Here is a 19,974-nt window from a genome sequence, read left to right as displayed (position 1 = left end):
TCATTGGTTATCAGCTTTTTCCATTATTAAAACAAGATTTCTGATTGTTTCAGTTTCTTAAATGTGAATATTTTCTGGTTTCAAAGAAATCATTAAAAACTGAATTTGCTTTGTGGACGAAACAAGACATTTGAGAACATCATCGTTTCCAGTTTTGACAAATGCTGATCAACATTTACTCATCATCATTTCATTGTTAACTATTTGTATATTGTATATATTTCCAGATTGTCTATTTTATTATTGTATTATTTTATTTTATATTTTACCATTTTATTTAAATCTATATCTTAAGCCCTTGTTTCCATTCATGCTGTATTTCTATTTCACTTTGAACCGAGCATCTGGAACAAAAACAATTTCCCCTCAGGGATTAATAAAGTATTCTGATTCTGATTATTTAATGTTTTCTGACATTTTATGGACCAGACGATTACTCGATTCATAGTGAAAATAATCGACAACTGAATTGATTATGAAAATAATGGTTAGTTGCAGCTCTAAAATATCTGGCCACCCTTTTTCTCACTGTGGAATATGGGAGTTGTCATGTCTGTGATGTGAAGGGCGAATAAATGAGTAGCCGGTGCAGACTGCATTACTGAAGAGAGACACAGACTGAAGGAAAGTATGCAAGTTTAAGGTGTAGCAGCACTAATCAGGTACACAAAAGGAATAGACCCTTATGCAACAAGGCTATCAGAGATGGCAGACTTCACCCCATTCACGCAACAAGCCTCTGTCGGCCTCTGTTGGTCATACTGGCAAGTGCAAGTGCAGAAACACAAACATACGGACACACAGAGCCACTAAAAACAATACTTTACTCCCATACAAGCATGCACAGTGCAAACAAACATAAGAGATCAAGATACACACACAAGCAAGTCTGCAAAGATAGGAGACACTGAGCCATTCTAAAGGAACTGAAAATAAATGTTATTTATTCAAATTTGCAAATCAATGATGTCTAATATTAGTAAATAATACATTATAACAATTTCTTAAAAATGGTTAACTGCTGAGATACCAAGTCAAAGCAAAACCGTCCTAATGAGGGTGCTAGATGAAAGGTCAGCAGATTATTAAAATCATTAGGAATTGTCCTTAGGGGACAATAAATACAAATATCATAGCCATCTGGCAGCATCCATGACCGTCAATGAGTTCAGTAGCTATCAAAACATTCTATTGTCACGTTTGTCTATCCATCTCTATTACCATGTTAAATTATACCTCAGTAGGGCAGCCACTGACAATTCTTTTCATAATCAATGAATCTGTTGAATCATCTCAATTAATCGAGTAACCGATACAAATAAAATGTTGAAAAATGTTGACCATTGTTTTCCTAACCTCAAAACGATGATGTTTTCGTTTTGTCACAAACCAAAATGAATCAGTTTCAATGATTTCTTTGTTTGGGGCAAAGAAACCAGAACATATTCACATTTAAGAAGCTGAAAAATAAAGAAATCTTGTTTTAACTATAAAAGAAACATTCGAACTGATCAATCAATTATAAAATCCATTGGTGATTCATTTAATAATGGATTAATTGGTTAATCGTTGAAGCCCTCTACCTCAGAACCTTGAATTACTCAAAAAAAGGCAGATTTTCCTGGAAGTCTGTGAGCCACCATGCAAAGATGATTTTCTGACAGGAAACCACAGTCGGCTTTTCAAAACTGAAGGCAAGCTGTTAGAGGGATTTTGTTGTTGCATTTTACTAATGAGGACTCAGACAGGCAAGTTCACAGAGAATGGAGAGAAGAAAAAAAACGAAGCAGAAGTAAAGCAGGAACCCCCCAAAACAAATTAGTAGCATTTCATTGCCCCTGACTCTACATTCACTTCTCTTTCCTTTTTGGCATTGTAATGGAGAATATGTACACACATGCATGCATGCACCTCCAACACAAATCTGACACATTGTATGAGCTCCAAGCTTTTCATAATCATATAAACGCAGCCTTGCATCTGATAACAGCAGCAAGGGACAGAGACATTAGAAGAGGGAGAAAATGCGAGGAAGAGATGAGATGGGTAAAGATGGGGGTGGGGACTGGGGAAAAAAAAAACATCACAGTAGTAACCATAGAAATAGATTCTCTTTCCCCAATCTGAGCTCTCATCCTTTTCCCCGTCTAATCTTCTCTCGCTTTTTTCTTCCCTTTCTGTTGCTGCTGCTGTCATGATCCGCAGTCTCCGGCACCATTAACCTGCTGAAGCACTGCCATGGGGCAATGAAATGAAACCTATTCTCTTGGATTATTATCAGGGGTTAAGAAGCCAAACACCATTAGGGATGATTACAGCCCCCAAAAACATTTGCTATAATAGTCAGGAGCTTATCATGCTGCACAGTATCGGGGAGTATGTCTACGTGTGAGGTTCCACCTCTCAGCAAACCTCATTGACACACTCAGCCGCATACCAATCAGTGCCTATGGCACAATAACGCCACTTCGTATCCTCCGGTCCACTCATTTGATGCGTTTACGCGTGATGCCAAAGCAACAAAAACAAGAATCGTTAGAGAGCATCAGAGAAGAGGGGGATCCCTCCTCACGCTCATTTCTTGTCTGACACAGCATATGACCAAACCCTTCTCAGCCCCGACAGGCAACACACTAATGACACGGACACAACACCACCTGCCCAGGGCTCCACAGTAGGTCACCTGAAACATGGCAATCAAGAATTTGTTGCCGTGGTAATGAGCAGTAGCAAGGAATATCACAGGGTCTTTAACTAACAAAGGTGTCTTAAGAGAGGGGGCTCTGCTTTGAATACAGGACAAATAGGGTTCGGGTTTAAAAACAGGGAAGAAGAAGAAAGAGAAAGCTAATTAAACAGGTAGTACTTACTCAGTTTTGGCCAATGCTGTCAATGCGCCGCTAAAGAACCAGCCTAGAAAGGGCAGATCCTGGCCCTGGAAGCCCACTGGCTGAGCTCCTCGTTGGGCTGCTGAGGCTGGCCAGGGGGCTGCCTGCTCTGGCTCCTCAAAATTGGAGGTGTCATCTTCAGCGTGCAATGCAGGAACAAAAGGCGGGAGAACTGCAGGAGAAAAGGATGAGAGGAGGGAGTAAGAGGGGGGGCAAGGAAAAGAGGAAGCAGCGACAAACAAGGTAGTAAAAAAAATGGTAAAAGATTAAAAAAAAAGACATACAAGGAGAAAGGGGAGAGAAAGAAGGGGAGGAGGAGAGGAGCACAGCAGTGTGAGCCTAGAGTGCGGTAAGTCGCGCGTTTATGCACATGCTGCCTCTCAGTCCCTCCTTCCCTCCTTCCCTCCCTCCCTCCATCTCCCTCTCTCATACACACATGCTCACTCCCTCTCCCTCACTGCAGCAGAGCTAGCTAATCAGCAAGAGCAAATGCTGAAGCATAAAGCGCTTTCTGTGGTCAATTCAAATTCAAATCAATAAACCACGGCTGCATTCTCTGATTTATGTTGATATTTATTACTCAAAGAACATAAATCAGTCAATAGATAAAATCCAGAAACAGTTTGTTTACACAAACACAAATAAGCCTATAGTCAAACAACAAGCATGTCGTTTCACAACAACAACAATTAGATTCATTAAAATTCAGCAATGATGAGGATATTATAAATGGGAAACACATCAGGTGATGCAGTGGACTGATTATGTTTCATAATTGCTTCATTATAACCAAAAAGGTTTGTCCATTTGGAAACAAGGTATTCTGTAGGGAAAAGCAAACACTCATCACCCCTGAGCAACGTATAAGATTGACGGTTCTTCACTACTGAAGTCCATGAATGTGAATGTGTGTTTCCCCACAGCTGGTCAAGTGAAAAAAAACCCAAAACTCATTCAAATCAGTGCAGCCTTAGATTTAATGGCAATGACGTCCAACAAAAGCACACGCATTTCCGCCCCAGAGAGCATGTCTGGTGTCACTAGCGTAGAATTATTTGTGCTGCGTCTGTTGATAAGCAGATGAGTTGCAGTTCTTAACTCAGGCTGTGTTGCTTTGTCGCGGCCCCCTCTCCATTTCTCCTCCCCCGGTAAAGAGCTGGCCCACTGCCAACGGTGCATAGAATCTCATTATTTTACTACTGACAACACGGCTGGCTACGCAAGCACTGTGGTGTCTGTTCCAACCACACACTTTATACCTATATTCTAAACAAGGCTGGTGTCTAACAACAGGTTGTACGTCATTTGTCCAGTAATGTCCATATATCACTACATTATCAATTCTAGCCAATTTGAGCAGTTTTACAAGACAGACCATTTCAGGGGAAAGGGAATCTCCTCACCGTGTCTTAAGTTGTTCCAGTCAACACTGGAGAAGAAAGTGTGACAGCGGAGGCCCTGGAAACCCAGTCTCTCTTTGGCTCCACACAGCAAGCTCTGCACCAGGTCTACAAGCTTCCTAGTGGCCCGCGGCTCCTCTGGAAATTTTAGAAAACGCTGTGGGCAAAGGACACGGACACAAGTATTCATGAAATGATAAATATGATCAAGAATTAGTTACATCAAGGAAAACAGATGGCATACCTTTGTGTGACTGGACTGGAAATGCTAAATAGGCAGTTTAGTAATTAAGTTATCAATTCATAAAACAGATTTGCAGATCAGATTTGCCAAATTGGCAATTTCATTAATAATCAGTCAAGAGAGACCGCATAAAAATGTTCAAATAATAATAATGCATTTCTTTTTTGCAACAGTGAGGGTGCACATATTTCCAGTATTTAAGTATTAACTTGTTGAATACAAGTCATATAAATAATATAATCCAACTCCTTGGACATCTCACTGTACCCTGTAACACTAAAAAAACTAACTGATTCACAGATTCAAATTTACTTAAAATTTGCTTCGCTGTTGTTTTTTTCGGTTATTTTATACAGCAGGTTTGTTGGTTGCCATGTGGTTGGACTTCTAATTTATGCTTCATTTATGTTTTTTTTTTTTAGTTTTGATTTAAGAGGGGTTGAGTTTATTTGTCCTGTTTTGTGGGTACATGTTGTATTTTTGTTAGTAGTTAGAATTGTGACTTTTGTAGTTGTCGGTTGTTTATATTGTATAGATTAATAATAATAACAACAGACATTAGAGAGCCTAACGACAGAAACCCAAAAGCAGTGATAGACCAATGGTTTAGATTCTAAATAATTGTGTATAAAAGTGCTGGGAGCACAGTGAGTAGTGTCCGTCAATTAAAGCAGACAAGTTTGTATCAAAGTATACTTTACAAACATAAGCAGTACATTTAATTTTTGCTCGTAAACCTTCCTAAACCTTACACACTGGAGCTTTAAAGACCAATCGTAGGTGTTGTTCAATTTTGTGTGCATTGCCATCAGCTTTGGCAAATAACAACCAGTGTGAAGCCTCTTCAGACGACGTTTTTGTACCTGAAAGTTGAGGATGTTGTGAACGGTCTTTGTAGAAGTGCCATCAGAAAAAGGTGACCTGGCATAGATCATCTCATAAGCTATGACCCCAAGAGACCACCAGTCACACTCCACTCCATACGTGCTATGAGAGTTGCCGTTCATTGCTGTCAGGACCTCAGGAGCAAGGACGTCGTGGGAGCCAACAGGCACTGTGGAAGCTGCTACCTGGAAACGCAACAATAATGTCACCACTCAATAATACTGTACTTAATACAGAGAGCAAACTCTGTAATCTACTTACTGTTCTGTTAGCAGTCAGTCTGGCAGCTGATCCAAAGTCTGCCAGCTTAATGTGACCGGTCCGATCAATGAGAACGTTCTCCGGTTTGACGTCTCTGCAAGTGGACAGTAAGATGATGATGATTTGTTGATGATCCAAGAAGACTACCAAATTATAATCTCTGGTCCTACATCATAAAGGAACATGCCAACCCACCTAGAATGCTACTACTACTACTACTACCAGAAACCAGTTGACATAGAGCGACATTTTTGCTGTGAGGCAACAGTGGTCACTGTTCTACCATACGACCCTCAAAAATACCAATATAGTCAAAATAAAGTGGATTTTTCAGGCCTAGAGGTTTTTGGTACGATCCAAGAACCAGCTAGGGCAGTGGTTCCCAAACCTTTTCTGTTGGGCCCCCCTTTATAGGAAGAAATTTCCCAGGGGCCCGCAACATCTTTGCTTTAGCGATACAAATAACCTCAATATTGCTTTGTGAGAAAGCAATTTTCAAATAAAAATATGAAATGTGCAATTATAACTATAATAGCGTCATTTTTTTAAACAATAAATACATTTGGATAACAAAGAATACTTTACAAATATCAATCATTTGCTGTGCAATTTTTTTTTTGTTCTAACCATACAAATGCTGTCCCCTGCCAATGTTTTGAGACACAACACACAGAGAGGTCTTTGGTGGCATTTTCTGGTCTTGGGTTTTGGTCGTCGTGAATCATTGTTCCGTTTGGCTGACGTTGGCTTGTTGTTAGTTGCACAGTTTTCTTTTTGCCCCTCAGAAACTTCTCTATTATCCAAACCTTGTCACCAGTGTAGGTTTTGTTGTGGTACGTCACTTAAATGAGTCCAGCTTACAGCGAGACAAAAAGTTCCGCCTGCTAAACTTTAGTTAGGACTAGGAAAAAAACAGAACTCGTGCCCCCCCCGGAGAGTCTCCATGCCCCCCCAGTTTGAAAAAGGCTGAGCTAGGGGAAATCATATAAAAGCAATAGATGCTTATATAAAAACACGTTTCAAATTGACTTTCAATATCCATTTAATCAATCCAGTGAAAATAATCACCTGGTGAGGGTTAAAATGCCCGTATGAAAAATTACAAAAATGATTAAATTAAGAATGCTTTAATTATGAAGTAAAGGAAAATCAGGACGAGTTCTTTTGGATTGAACAGTAAATTTCAAATCCAGAGCATGAATTCGAGCCTCCTCAGTGAGACAGTATGTAAAGACCCTTTATCGTGTTTTCCCACAAAAGCAACAAGAAAGACATTTACAAGAACTTTCGCTTGATTCAGTCCTCTTGTGTCTCACCTGTGGACGTAGCCCAGCTGGTGGACGGCATGAATGGCCTCCACCAGCTCGGCCAAATAGAACTGAGCCATGGATTCGTCGAACTGATCCTCGTATCGGTTTAGCAGGGACATCAGGTCACCACCTGGCAAGTACTCCATTGCCTGAAGACACATTTATAATGGCATATGTCACAGTGAACAATGAATAAGTGACAGCATTAAAACTATGACCAGCACTAGACTTAAAGTGTTAAAGAAAATGAGTAATTTTCAAATCAAAATCCCAGTTTGAATCAGTGCTATTGACAAATCGTGCTAGCCCTATCGCAGGCTTTGTAGCAAAAATGTAACATGGAATGGAATATCTTAGTCCACATCCACAGTGGTCTCGCTCACTCTCTTTTGAGCCACATCTTAAATGTGTCATTTTGATTACTAAATTAAACTATTCTGATAATCGATTAATTGGTTTTAAGCTTTTTTTCATGATTAAAACAAGATTTCTGATTGTTTCAGCTTCTTAAATGTGATCATTTTCTTCATTTGAGAGCCTTATTATTTACATTTTATTAATGTTTTCTCATATCTTATGGACCAAACGATTACCCGATTAATCGTGAAAGTAATCAACAGGTTAATCAATTATGAAAATAATCGTTGCAGCTCTACCACACAGAATTTCATATCTTATCACCAGCAATCACACTCATATGTGCCACATTTTATCCTCTAAATTAACATTTTGTGAAACGTCATTGACAAAATTGCCGTGCTATTGAAGAATACCCAAAACTAGCGACTGAGTTCATTAACTCCTCAGGAAAACAGAGTTCTTTACGCAACCAGCTGAATCGCCCCCTGGTGGCTATCTCATAAATCCTGTACTTCCACGTTGGCTGCCTCCATCAAACCGGAAGACTATGTCCTCTTTTTATGCATACCAACTATGGACCGCACATATGTTTGAGCTTTCATCAAAGCTCTATCTAGCTAAAGCTTAAAGGGGGGTTCTCTTCATTACAGATTCAGTTATGTAACATCAGGCACTACTGCAGATCAGTGATACTGCAGTATAAAGACAATTCCCCCCACAGCTAAAAACACAACACTAATAACTGAAAAAATCCCTGTGGTGCTTGGTGTTTGTGATCTCAGGCTACAAGCAGACATGTTTTCAGGAAACATGCCAGGACAGACAACACACCTCATGTTCAGATATTTTTTTTATTTTTATTTTTTTACTTAATAAACAAAATAACCATGGTCATGTTTGACTTCAGTTCTCTCTTTTTGTGCTGTCTGCACCCCGAGATGAAAGCCAGTGGTCAGGCTGATTTGAGCTATATGGAGGCGGTCGTACAGCCATAACAGGCGAGAACCCCTGGTGCATGAATGGTCGGCGAGTCTGAATGAACAGGAGCATTCTCCAGTGTTACCTAGCAACAGGGAGACTGGAGCCTCTCTGACACACGGATAAAGATGGATGCTTTGTATTTTCCTCCATGCTCAGTTAGGGAGCAGGGTGAGAAAGGGGTAGCGTGAGAAGAGGAGGAGGAGGTAGAAGAAGAAAGGAGATGGACATGCAGGTGTAATGGCATAAATTATACAGAGTATACAGTATAGATAGAGGGGGAAATGCTTGTTCTGACACCTTCTGCCAGTCAGGTGAAGTTTAAAATGACACTTGACTTCATGAGTCATGAGACACTGGTAGGACTGAACGATTTTAAATAAATATCTAATTGGGATTATTTTGACAAGAATTGCAAGATGATTCGCCATATCAGAGGGAATGCTAATCTTTCCATCATCATTCTCATTTCCATTTCAAAAAACATATTTAAAATCATTACTGTGTGATATTTGTGCAGTGCTGTGAGAAACAAAGATGTCCTCTTCAGTCTGTAGAATAAGATGTGTATAGATCAAGACAATAATTCATCTAAAATGATATTTTGACACACATTTTGGCTTAAACATACTGTATATTTGATAATTGGAGTAGGCTGTATTGACGAAATTCTGTGTGGTAGAGCTGCAACGATTATTCTCATAATCGATTAACCTGTTGATTACTTTCACGATTAATCGGGTAATCGTTTGGTCCATAAGATATGAGAAAACATTAATAAAATGTAATAATAAGGCTCTCAAATGAAGAAAATAATCACAATTGGGATTATTTTGACAAGAATTGCAAGATGATTCGCCATATCAGAGGGAATGCTAATCTTTCCATCATCATTCTCATTTCCATTTCAAAAAAACATTTAAAATCATTACTGTGTGATATTTGTGCAGTGCTGTGAGAAACAAAGATGTCCTCTTCAGTCTGTAGAATAAGATGTGTATAGATCAAGACAATAATTCATCTAAAATGATATTTTGACACACATTTTGGCTTAAACATACTGTATATTTGATAATTGGAGTAGGCTGTATTGCAATTTCCATAAAATGTGGATACATTGTGCAGCCCTATTAGACAGACACCTACATTTTGGTGAATGAGTCTATTCAACCATACTTAAATGCATTAATTACAGATATAAAGATCCATGTTTATTTTAAGCTGAAGATAAAACTGAAGATGGACATTTTCATGCGTCCGATATCTGATCTGGTGATTTTGACCGAGTATCGTATTGGCTCATCGCGCTCATAAAAGCCCAGACACAGCACCTCAGATATTACCATCAATGAATGCATCAGCACCAAATCATGTCATTGATATTAACTAAATCCTCTCGACTCATTACTGTAAGGTGAATTTTGTTGTGCCCCGCTTCAAAGCATCTCTTCATCGACAAACTTGTTCCTCTCATCGCTTGTTTTATATCCTGTCCTGAAGCAGCTCATGTACTATTCTGACTGATCCCACTGTTTTATTAGTCACATTATGGCAACCACAGCTGTGAAAGACATAAAAAAGGATTAACATCATCAGCCTTATTGCACCAGCGTTATGCAAGACGAAAGCCTATGTTATGTGCGTGACACACGCAGAGATACACACACAACATTGACGTCCTAGGATCAGGACAACTTGGACGCATTAGAACTTTTTGCACAGTTTCAAATCTGAAATTTGAAGTCAGTTCCATCATAACTTTTTGAAGCTAATCTGCTTGCAGGCAAATTTATCTCCCTGTGTCTCCTGCTGAGCCTGAAGAAGCTCCAACGCATACATTCTCACAATCCTACAGTTGATCTCAAAGCACATCAGAGGAAAGAAAAAAGTTTAGGGTTGGAAGGAGATTACAACCTCGGTTGAATACTTCTTCTCTTCATTAATTCAGATGTTTACCAACTCTTGTGATCAGTCGTCAATCGACACACACTGACAGTGATCTCATACACTCTAATGTGACACACTGTGGCTTCATCCATCTGTTTTTAGTCCAAAGCTTTAGACTACAGCTGCAACTAATGATTATTTTAATAATCGACCAATCTGTCGATTATTTTCTCAATTAATCGTTTAATGTTGACAGTGTTCGTCAAACCTGGAAATGATGATGTTCTCAAATGTTTTGTCCACAAACCAAAATGATTAACTTTTAATGATATCTTTGTTATCCAGAGCAAAGAAATTAAGAAAATATTCACATTCACAAGCTTAAACAATCGGAAATCTTGCTTTAATCTAAGATAATGATCTTAATCTAAGCTTTGAAGCGATGAATTGATTATGGAAATAGTTGTCGATTAATTTAGTAATCGATTAATTGGTTCAGCTCTACACAAACTCTAACGCTGATGAAACATTCCTTTCACACTTATATTGTAGATGATGTGATATTTCACGATTGCCATGCTTCTGTAAGTGTACTGCTTTTGAATACATTAAGACTGAACTTTATTACATTGACTTTATTACAAAACTATTCATTTGCTACAGAAATGAATGGTAAATGGTTTAAGATATTTAACGTGGACTGAAATAGCCTCGTTTGGCAAAGTCACAGTAGTATCTTTTGTAATAAAATAATTATTGTAAAAAACTAAATAATTTAGATCCGATGACAAGTTGAGGCAAAAACTGTGAATTCTCACCAGGTAGACATGTTCTTTATCCTGGAAGGCATAGAGAAGCTGTGGGATCCAGGGACTGTTGCTCAGAGCCAAGATCTTTCGCTCTTCTTCATGAGAAACCTCCTGACGAGAAAGGAAAATAGAAAAGAAAGTCAAGCAGCTGGCATTAAATTAATACCAGTGTAGTTGAGGACTAACTTTGTTGTGAGGAGTGTGACAGATATATATAAAAAATCAATCTACGCATGAGAAGTTTCAATTGTACACATAATGCATGCAAGTGGCATTAGCAAATGATGTCTTGTCCAGGCATGTTAGGCATTTCATTATATTGCTCATTTCAGATGACTTCCTGTCTCCAGATTTGGGGATTATGCAAATTGGACACTCTAAATTGACCATAGGTATGAGAGTGGATGGTTGTTCGTCTCCAAGTGGCCCTGTGATGGACTGGCAGCCTGTCCAGGTTGTTCCCCGCCTTTCGCCCTATGTCAGCTGGAATTGTCACCAACAGCAGTGCCCCACATACAGTACATTCAACCACACAGCACCCCCCAGTGGGACCTTTTCAGACTGCAGCTTAGGGACCCAAAATAGATGCACGCAAGTGTCCAACAGAGATACACTGCCTGGCCAAAAAAAAAGTCACCAATTGGATTTAACTAAGCAAATAGGTAAGGGGTTGCTGCAGTTGGTCAGGTCTAGGTTCAGCAACATTATGAGCCCAAAGAATGAGTGACTACCTGAATATAATGAATGACCAGATTATTCCATCAATGCATTTTTTTCTTCCCTGATGACATGGACATATTCCAAGATGACAATGCCAGGATTCATCAGGCTCAACTTGTGAAAGAGTGGTTCAGGGAGCATGAGACATCATTTTCACACATGGATTGGGCACCACAGACTCCAGACCTTAACCCCATTGAGAATCTTTGGGATGTGCTGGAGAAAGCTTTGCTCAGTGGCCAAACTCTCCCATCATCAATACAAGATCTTGGTGAAAAATGAATGCAACACTGGACAGAAATAAATCTTGTGACATTGCAGTAGCTTATGGAAACAATGCCACAGTGAATGAGTGCCATAATCAAAGCTAAAGGCGGTCCAGCGATGTGACCTTTTCTTTTAGGTGGCGACGTTTTTTTTGGCCAGGCAGTGTATATCATGGATATAAATGCAAAACATGACACATTCACAAAAGTAAGGCTTTGTACATACTTTCTCTTGTGAAAGCTGCACTGTGAAACCTTTGGTGATTTTTGTTGTTGTAGTTGTTTCAGTCTCTATTTCAGTCACCTGTTTACAGTTGTCTTGCTTTACTACCACAATGTTGCTGGTGCTTCCCTCTGTCTTGACATTAGAGAAATCACTTCCTGTGTGCAGTGTGGGAATGTTGCCGAATGACACTGCTATTTATGGCATATTTCCATCGGCTCGACTCACCTCGTCACGGCACAGTTTAATAGTCATAGAGCCGATCATATTATGTGAAGTCATTTGACAATGGTTTGATTCCAACAGACATTTGCATGCACTGCAGTTTAAATATTACTCTTTTTTTTATTATTCATGGTTTACTTACATGACACAGTTTGTAGTGGCTAACAACTAGTGGCACGCATTGCATAATTTTTATTGTGTGTATTTTTAATTGGGCTTATATTGGACACTTCCGCTATGCTTATTTTAGGACCTTGTAAAGTATGTAAAGCGTCTTTGAGCACCATTTAAAAGAACTATGTAAATAAAATGTATTATTGTGATGTAAGTTCAAAAGTCACATAAACAGATGCACGTTATGGCCAAACAACCTGTCATAATATTTTCTCAAAATAAAAGTATGGTTCATCTTACATTTTCTTGAGCGCGCAAAATTTTCTTGTCCATGACTTTCAGTGCACAAACGTCTCCAGTGGCTTTCTCTCGAACTACTTGGACTTCAGAAAAGCGCCCACGTCCCACCACCGCACAGAGTTTAAAGTCATGAACCCCTGGCTGTAGGTCCCGCAGCTCCGACACCACGTCAGAAACTGTTTCACACACAAAAAGACACAAGACAGAGGTTTTAGATTTATAGATTTAGTTTTTAAACACATCAGAAATATGAGGCTATACTATGAGTATATCTACAATATTTAAAAACTATATGGCAAATACTGAGGCTGATATTTCAAAAGGCCACATGGTTGGTGATGTTCTTCCCGTGTGTGTGGGGTTTCCTCCCACAGTCCAAAAACATGCAATATGGGGATTAGGTCAATTGGACACTCTTAATTGACCGTAAGTGTGAGAGTGAATGATTGTTTGTCTCTATATGTGGCCTTGCCATGGACTTGTGACCCTCCTGTGGAGGATAAAGTGGTAGAAGATGGATGATATTACACTCAGGAAAGGGAGTGAGGATGAGACACTACAGTGATTAAAGTTGAGTACTTTAACGACTCAACACTAACGTCCATATATTAAAAATTGGGATGTAGAATGTATGTAAATGGGATGCAAAATAGGAAATTAAAATATATTGAATAGCCACTAGAGATGCAGCGACCTTGGGTTTTGTGAAAGGCGCTATAGAAATTGAAGTTATTATTATTATCATTATTATTATCATCATTAGAGTGCTGGTTCCAAAAATAACTCTTGCCACTTGCTCAAATCTAATGATTTATTCCATTTTCCAGTTATTTCTGGACCATAACCACTACATAGTATAGGAATAATATAAAATAGGACTAAAACACAATAATGCAAAAATCTGGAATAAATACAAACAAATGCAAGATTAATATGAATAAACAACAAACAAGTGTAAAATGGATACTTACACTTGTTGACAAAGTTTGCCACATAACTTATCCTCATGAGCTCTGGGGAGGTGCACTCCTGGTAGAGGAGCAGCAGAGCCTCCAGGAACTCTTCCCGACCCAAAGTGCATCCTCCCAGCTGCCCACGTAGGCTCGCTCGACCCTGCAGACCAGCAAATGAACACAAACAGGAAGTCAGATACTGAACTATGTACTATGAGCAATTTTGACCCAATTAAAACTGGATATGTGTTACATATATTGTCATTCATATATCCCCAACTTCCCTCTTTCTAGGACAAAATTACATCACTCTTTCCATTCATGTGTATGAGGTTGGTTATTAAAGGTAACTACAACATTGTTAATTGTGAACTAAATGCTGTCCTGTTGCATGATTGTTATATGCTTTTTTGTGTGCTACCACCTGCATGCTCACACTAATACAGCAAGTGTATTGTTGTGCTGTCACTTGTATCGTGTATTTGCTTTTGTTTTAGAGCCTTGTGCTCTAAATGTGCCATTTTAGCTTATAGCACTTGTGTTGACGTGGCAAATTTTTATTATTTATTATTATTCAGTGTTTTTACAAAGTTACTAGTTGCAACTTGAGTCCAGTAATTTTACTGGTTCTTATTTTGCTTTTCAGGGAGACCATTATAACACCAGGTCATGGACTGCATACCAAAACTAGCCTTAAGCAGCTGGAGCCAATCCCAGCTGACATAGGATAAAAGGTGGGGTTCACCCTAGACTGGTCATCAAAGGGCCTATAAGCTGCGCTGCCCATGCCAAATAATTATAACAAATTATAAATGAACAGCTTAAAACGTGTGTGATTTATTATGCTGTCAAAGGCTGTTTTCTTAAGCACTTTGAGATTAATTTTACAGTATAGATGAAAAGTGCTATATAAACAAAAGTATTATTATTATTATGAATTACAACTAGACTGCACATAATTCCAGTTCAAGATATCTTAATTTATCCTGGAAATATAACTAGTAACAGTTCAACTGTTGCCATTTACCCTGGAATGACGGAGAGTCATAATTTCGTTGCAGATAGCCACAAACATATAAATACATACCACAATCATGTAATTGCGGTTATACGAAATGTTCAAGAAGAATTGATGAAAAGATTCCTCCAAACATTTCCACACTAGCTATTAAATGTTGTACATTCAAGCCATACATTAATGACATCAGGATATTTGTTTATTTTGGACACTTTACCTGAAAAAGCTGGTTGAGTCGCGAGCTGCGGCTGGCGATGGGGTCAGTGGATGAGGAGGAAGGCAGCAGCGTTTTCAGACTTCCCTGACTCATATATTTAAACTTCAACATGGCTTTTTAACTAACATTTACCTGAAAAGGAGTGACAACATTCAGTTGAGGTGAGCAGAAGTCTGTGCGGGACCAACGTAACGACGACAGTGGTGCGACATTTATCAACAATGCGTCTCTTTAGCATGCTAAACCTGGCTAACGTCTTTTTGCTAACGTCGCTCGCGGACGCAAAGAAAGTAGCGTCAGCTCAAGCTTTACATGTCTCTAACGGAGCGATGTGTCAGTACTCACCTTGAGCCATGCGAGGAAATTTTACTTCTACACAAAATACAACTTAGTATTGTGTATCTGCATAATGTTTCCCTCTCCGTCAACGTTGCTTCCTGTCAACTTTCAAATTTTGCGCGTTGCCCGCCCACATGTCGAGCGTGCTGAATGGAGGTGGCGAGTGATTGGACGTTTAGATTATTTGGGGGCGGGACTATGAGTGGTTTTTAACCAATGACAGATGTGTCACTGTTTCTGTTCAAGCGGGGACCTTAGGAATACAGGAAAAGCTTTTTCAGAACAACAAATAATAACAATCTACATACTGACCCATCCCAAATCCCAATTGACAGCTTTTGCACATGACTAAACTACACATACTGTCACCTTTATAAACTTTATATTGTGCATTATATGGTATTTGTATTATCTTATCTTTTCTAATAAAAACCTTTTAAAATCAGAGCAGATTAATGATATCCATGAAGTGACACATTTTATACATCAGAGAGCCTCATGTTCCTTTTCTTTTATATCTATTTACACTTCACGGACTTTTCTCATGAACGTTCTCATTCCTATGAATATTGAATATTGAATATCAGTGGTTGCTTAATATGCACAAACATTGTAAGACCCAATGCAGAACTCTCCTTTGTTTTTCTACCCCATTTTTATTTAGTGTTACAAATAAAGTTGGTTTGGATAGGATAATTTCAAAATCTAAGTGGTTGTTTTAATATGCAACAATAAAAAAAAAAATCTATTCATTTAAAAATAAAAGCATATAGAAACGACTTGTTAGAACTTGATATTGTTTGGAGGGCCACATGAAATCGATTGGAGGGCCCTTCAAGCAGTGTTTGTGTGGTGGCAGCCATCCTGGAATCCTACAACAGGTTCCAACTAGTTGGAAATTGACTACAAAGTTTGACTACAAATGGAACACACCAATATGCACTCACATTCTTACACTCATTCTCATGTGTATACATAAAACGATTCACCTTATGCGTAATGAGATGCAATAAAGTGCAGATTACCGAAACATTAGGGCCAACATTATTTTATTTCCAATATAAATGTTTCAGTGTTGTCTGTTTCACTTTCCCAGGGCTACATGGTCTGCAGTCGCTGGAGGTGAGGCATTAAGGTTGGGGATGAGTTTGTGCTTTGGGAGTAGGAGTAGGGCTGGGTTTGGGTTTTGGGTTGGATTTGGTATTGGGATTAGGAGGCGTAGGGGTGGGGTCAATAAAACACCCTTTCTTGTGCCACTGCATGTCCCGCACACGCCGTAAGGACTGGATTTGTGGTTCAGTGGCTCCCCAGTCATTCCAATGCTTGAAGTCTCCATGCTCAAACACAAACTGTCTCCCCCTGTAACCTGGATACATGTATCCCACCCACCTTTAGAAGGAAGAGAATGGTGGTATATCACGTTAATGGGAATTCAAACTGAACCACAGGATGTTTATATAGAATACAGGGTAACACTGTACAATAAGGGCACATTCATCAACATCACCTAATGCTGTTAGAAGCATTTACTTATACTTGTAATAATTACAGTTAAATAATGTTTACTAACTAACAAATTATTAATGTTATTAGGATTAATGAATTTATTAATTACTTGATTAATGAAGTTGTCTATAAAGCTACTTTTAATGTCCTTTCTATAGAGTTTAACATTTCTTTCTTAATTCACATATAATATAAACACATATAATTACTATAACTGAGCATTTAAGCACACTTTTCCTTTATTAATGCACCTTGTGACCATTATTATAAAGTGGGAAACAAATGTTTAGTATCTGTGTGGTGGTTTGAGGCTCACAAGGAACATTTATAAAGATTAACAAGGGTTAATACGCGGTAAATTGTGTTCATGTGAGGGTTATTAAGAGTCTTTTTCAGTATTTTTAAGCGATGTGTGACCCACTGTACAATAAGAGTCACAAGGAGTGTTAACGAATGATTAATAAATGCTTAGTTATATTTAAACAATGCTCATTCAGTAACCCTATAAACAGTGTCAAGCGACGTTAACTCTAGCTTTATAAACTTTAAATGTAGAATAACATTATTAAATATTCAGTTAAAACATTAATTAACAGTTAGTAAATGCTTATTACATACGTTAATGAATGTACCCTTAGTGTTATTGTGTGTGGGATGTTTGAGCTTACGTTCCACTGATAGCCTTAGCGCTGGCCACACGGTCCTGGAAACCATGAGCCCACACACTTGGCACATCATCATCAGTGATCTCCATCTTCCTGCCCTCAAAGCCTGCATTCTCAAACAAGTGCAGCTTGTGATCTGGACTCTCCTGGAGAAGAATTCAACAGGTTGTACAGGTGCGTTGCACAGGTCACGTCCCCTACCACTGACACCCACAATACTGACCACTTTCAGGGGCCTGAATGAGCTGAGGCCATAGGCACTCGGGCAGCTGGTCCAAGTGCTCCAGCGAGGATACTCTCCTTTCTCCAGCACAAACTGCTGTCCTGCAAAACCTGGACACTCACATGCCACCCAACTGAGGACATGGCACAAATGCATCATGGGTAAGGGCATGCACTTATTCAGAGGAAGGTTGACAGTCTCAGTTTTCTATGCTCAATGCCGATGCTGAACATTAGTGAGGGTGGATTGAAAAGTTCATGTGCTGACTTCAATTCAACCTTTTGTGATATTAACTGTATTGTTTCCTGACACGTTTTGAAGCAGATCCATCCAGCTGGTTTTCTTAAATGTTTCCTAACACAGGATGAGTGTTGGGTCAAAAAGGCAGTCCCTGAAGTAGAAATATCTACTTTTAAGGACTTTTTTCATCATTAGGATGAGAGCTTCTATACCAAGGGCATCCAAGTGCACCAATAAAAGAAGTATAAGTATTTATTTTACATAACAGTGATGTGTAAAGCAAATATTAAATAGACATGGGTCTAATAAACAATAGTTTTAGTGCACTCAGTGGTCTTTATGAAGTGTTTGAGAACAAAAAATGTTACCTTGCGTTAATTAATATCAATATCAAATCAGCCCAATTAACGTCTACCTCTAGAAACAAAGGATGCAGATGAAAGGTGAAACTGAATCACTCACGGTCCCGACTCCACAATTATCGAGCCAACTCGCTGCATCTTCTCCCACACCTGTTCACATTCACCAGACAACTCCAGCTTCTCGCCGCGGAAGTTCTCAAACTCGAAAATCACCAACTGCAACAAAGGACGTGGCAAGTTGATGGTGTTTTGATCACAAGTCTCGTCCATCATCCATCATCCATCATCCAGCATCCAGCCATCTTCTACCGCTTTATCCTGCACATGAGGATTGCGGGGGTCACACCCTGGACAGATCACCAGTCCATCACAGGGCCGACATAAAGACAAACAACCATCCACTCTCACACTCACACATACAGTCAATATAGAGTGTCCAAAGTCTCATGTCACAATAATTCCAGTGAATAAAAATATTTATTGAGTATGTAAACAGATTTTTTTTTACCTTATATGTGAATCCTGCACCTCCCTGATCCTTTTCTGCAGGCAGCTGCTCTGGTGTTCCCTGCTGGTCTGTCATTTTCCCTCTAAAAGCACAACCATCATATAGTTTTTTTTATTATTATTTTTTACCAAAGGAATAAAACTCATTTAGATTAAAAATCTCTTTTGCCTGACAAAGACAATATAGGTTAAGACACAAACACAGAACATACACATAATACAATATATTATAGTCTACAGAGAAAATAGAATAGAAAACAATATAAAATCACATAATAAGCACATGTCAAAAAATCAAGTTGTGTATTTATAGGCAAAAATATCTACAGCCAATATTTATATAACGCCTTTCTAGTCTTCATGACCACTCAAAGCTGCTTTCAACTACAGTTTTGCCATTCACCCATTCACTCACACGTTCATATAGCGTATCTTCCAATCACACATCCTTTGTACCCATTCACACACTGCCGGCACAGGAGCAACGAGGGGTTAAGTGCCTTGCCCAAGGACACATCGGCATGTAGACTCTTCCTCCAAGTGTCCAATGTGTCCAACATGATTTGTTATTATCATTTTTCATTAGATTCAAATTTGAAAACGCTGTTTCCTGCGACAGAGGAAAGCTTCTTTTTTTTTTAGTAACAAAATTGTTTTTGCATAGTTATCTCACTCACGACATTACTCGTGCACACTCAGTATAAATGGTACGCAGAAGGCCAGACTCGGAGAGGAAGGGTTTCCTTTTACCTGGTCGGCTTGTACTTCACTGCACCTCGTACAAGCCCCGCTCTCCTTCTTTCCACTTTCTTTTGTGTCTGTCTCAGGTTGAGCGTGTACGGTGGTGCAGGCCTGGTGAGCAGGTCAGTGGAGGACAGTCGGGGCGTATTTATGCTTTATTTCTGGCCACAGCAGCAAAAAGCATGTTGATGCAGCAAGTCTGTCTCACCCATTGTGTCCGTCACACTGCATCTCAATAGGCTTGCCCCCTCTGTCCCTGGCACACACTGCCCAGCTCTGTCCGCACTGCCATGATGCTAGAGTGGGCGCGCGCACACACACACACACACACAC

The 19,974-nt window shown here is 39.2% G+C and overlaps 2 protein-coding genes across 5 annotated transcripts in view; both read right to left on the bottom strand.

The window, feature by feature from the left end:
• The window catches only part of cita (citron rho-interacting serine/threonine kinase a), a 47,561-nt gene extending 32,049 nt beyond the window's left edge, over positions 1 to 15,512 (bottom strand). For all 4 annotated transcript variants that reach the window (XM_044023503.1, XM_044023504.1, XM_044023502.1 and 1 more), the window contains exons 1-10: positions 15,404 to 15,512; positions 15,059 to 15,190; positions 13,842 to 13,983; positions 12,871 to 13,046; positions 11,032 to 11,133; positions 6,995 to 7,137; positions 5,679 to 5,772; positions 5,396 to 5,602; positions 4,292 to 4,445; positions 2,871 to 3,060 (exon numbers count right to left, since the gene is read on the bottom strand). In XM_044023503.1, the coding sequence (XP_043879438.1) occupies positions 2,871 to 3,060; positions 4,292 to 4,445; positions 5,396 to 5,602; positions 5,679 to 5,772; positions 6,995 to 7,137; positions 11,032 to 11,133; positions 12,871 to 13,046; positions 13,842 to 13,983; positions 15,059 to 15,169 (1,319 nt within the window). In that variant the 5' untranslated portion in view covers positions 15,170 to 15,190; positions 15,404 to 15,512. The remainder of the gene's footprint in view (positions 1 to 2,870; positions 3,061 to 4,291; positions 4,446 to 5,395; positions 5,603 to 5,678; positions 5,773 to 6,994; positions 7,138 to 11,031; positions 11,134 to 12,870; positions 13,047 to 13,841; positions 13,984 to 15,058; positions 15,191 to 15,403) is intronic.
• A 917-nt stretch (positions 15,513 to 16,429) lies between these two features.
• On the bottom strand, positions 16,430 to 19,775 carry LOC122767736 (beta-crystallin B3-like). The gene is made up of 6 exons (XM_044023194.1): positions 19,651 to 19,775; positions 18,902 to 18,983; positions 18,494 to 18,609; positions 17,792 to 17,924; positions 17,572 to 17,714; positions 16,430 to 16,786 (listed from the first exon to the last, which is right to left on the bottom strand). Exons 2-6 carry the CDS (start codon positions 18,974 to 18,976, stop codon positions 16,528 to 16,530), a joined length of 726 nt encoding a protein of 241 aa, XP_043879129.1. The 5' UTR covers positions 18,977 to 18,983; positions 19,651 to 19,775; the 3' UTR covers positions 16,430 to 16,527.
• Positions 19,776 to 19,974: the final 199 nt, after the last annotated feature.

This window comes from Solea senegalensis, linkage group LG4 (genome assembly GCF_019176455.1).
Source record: "Solea senegalensis isolate Sse05_10M linkage group LG4, IFAPA_SoseM_1, whole genome shotgun sequence".
Taxonomy (NCBI): Eukaryota; Metazoa; Chordata; class Actinopteri; order Pleuronectiformes; family Soleidae; genus Solea; species Solea senegalensis.
Note: the sequence above shows the minus strand (reverse complement) of the source record. Positions and strands in the feature narration are given on the sequence as shown.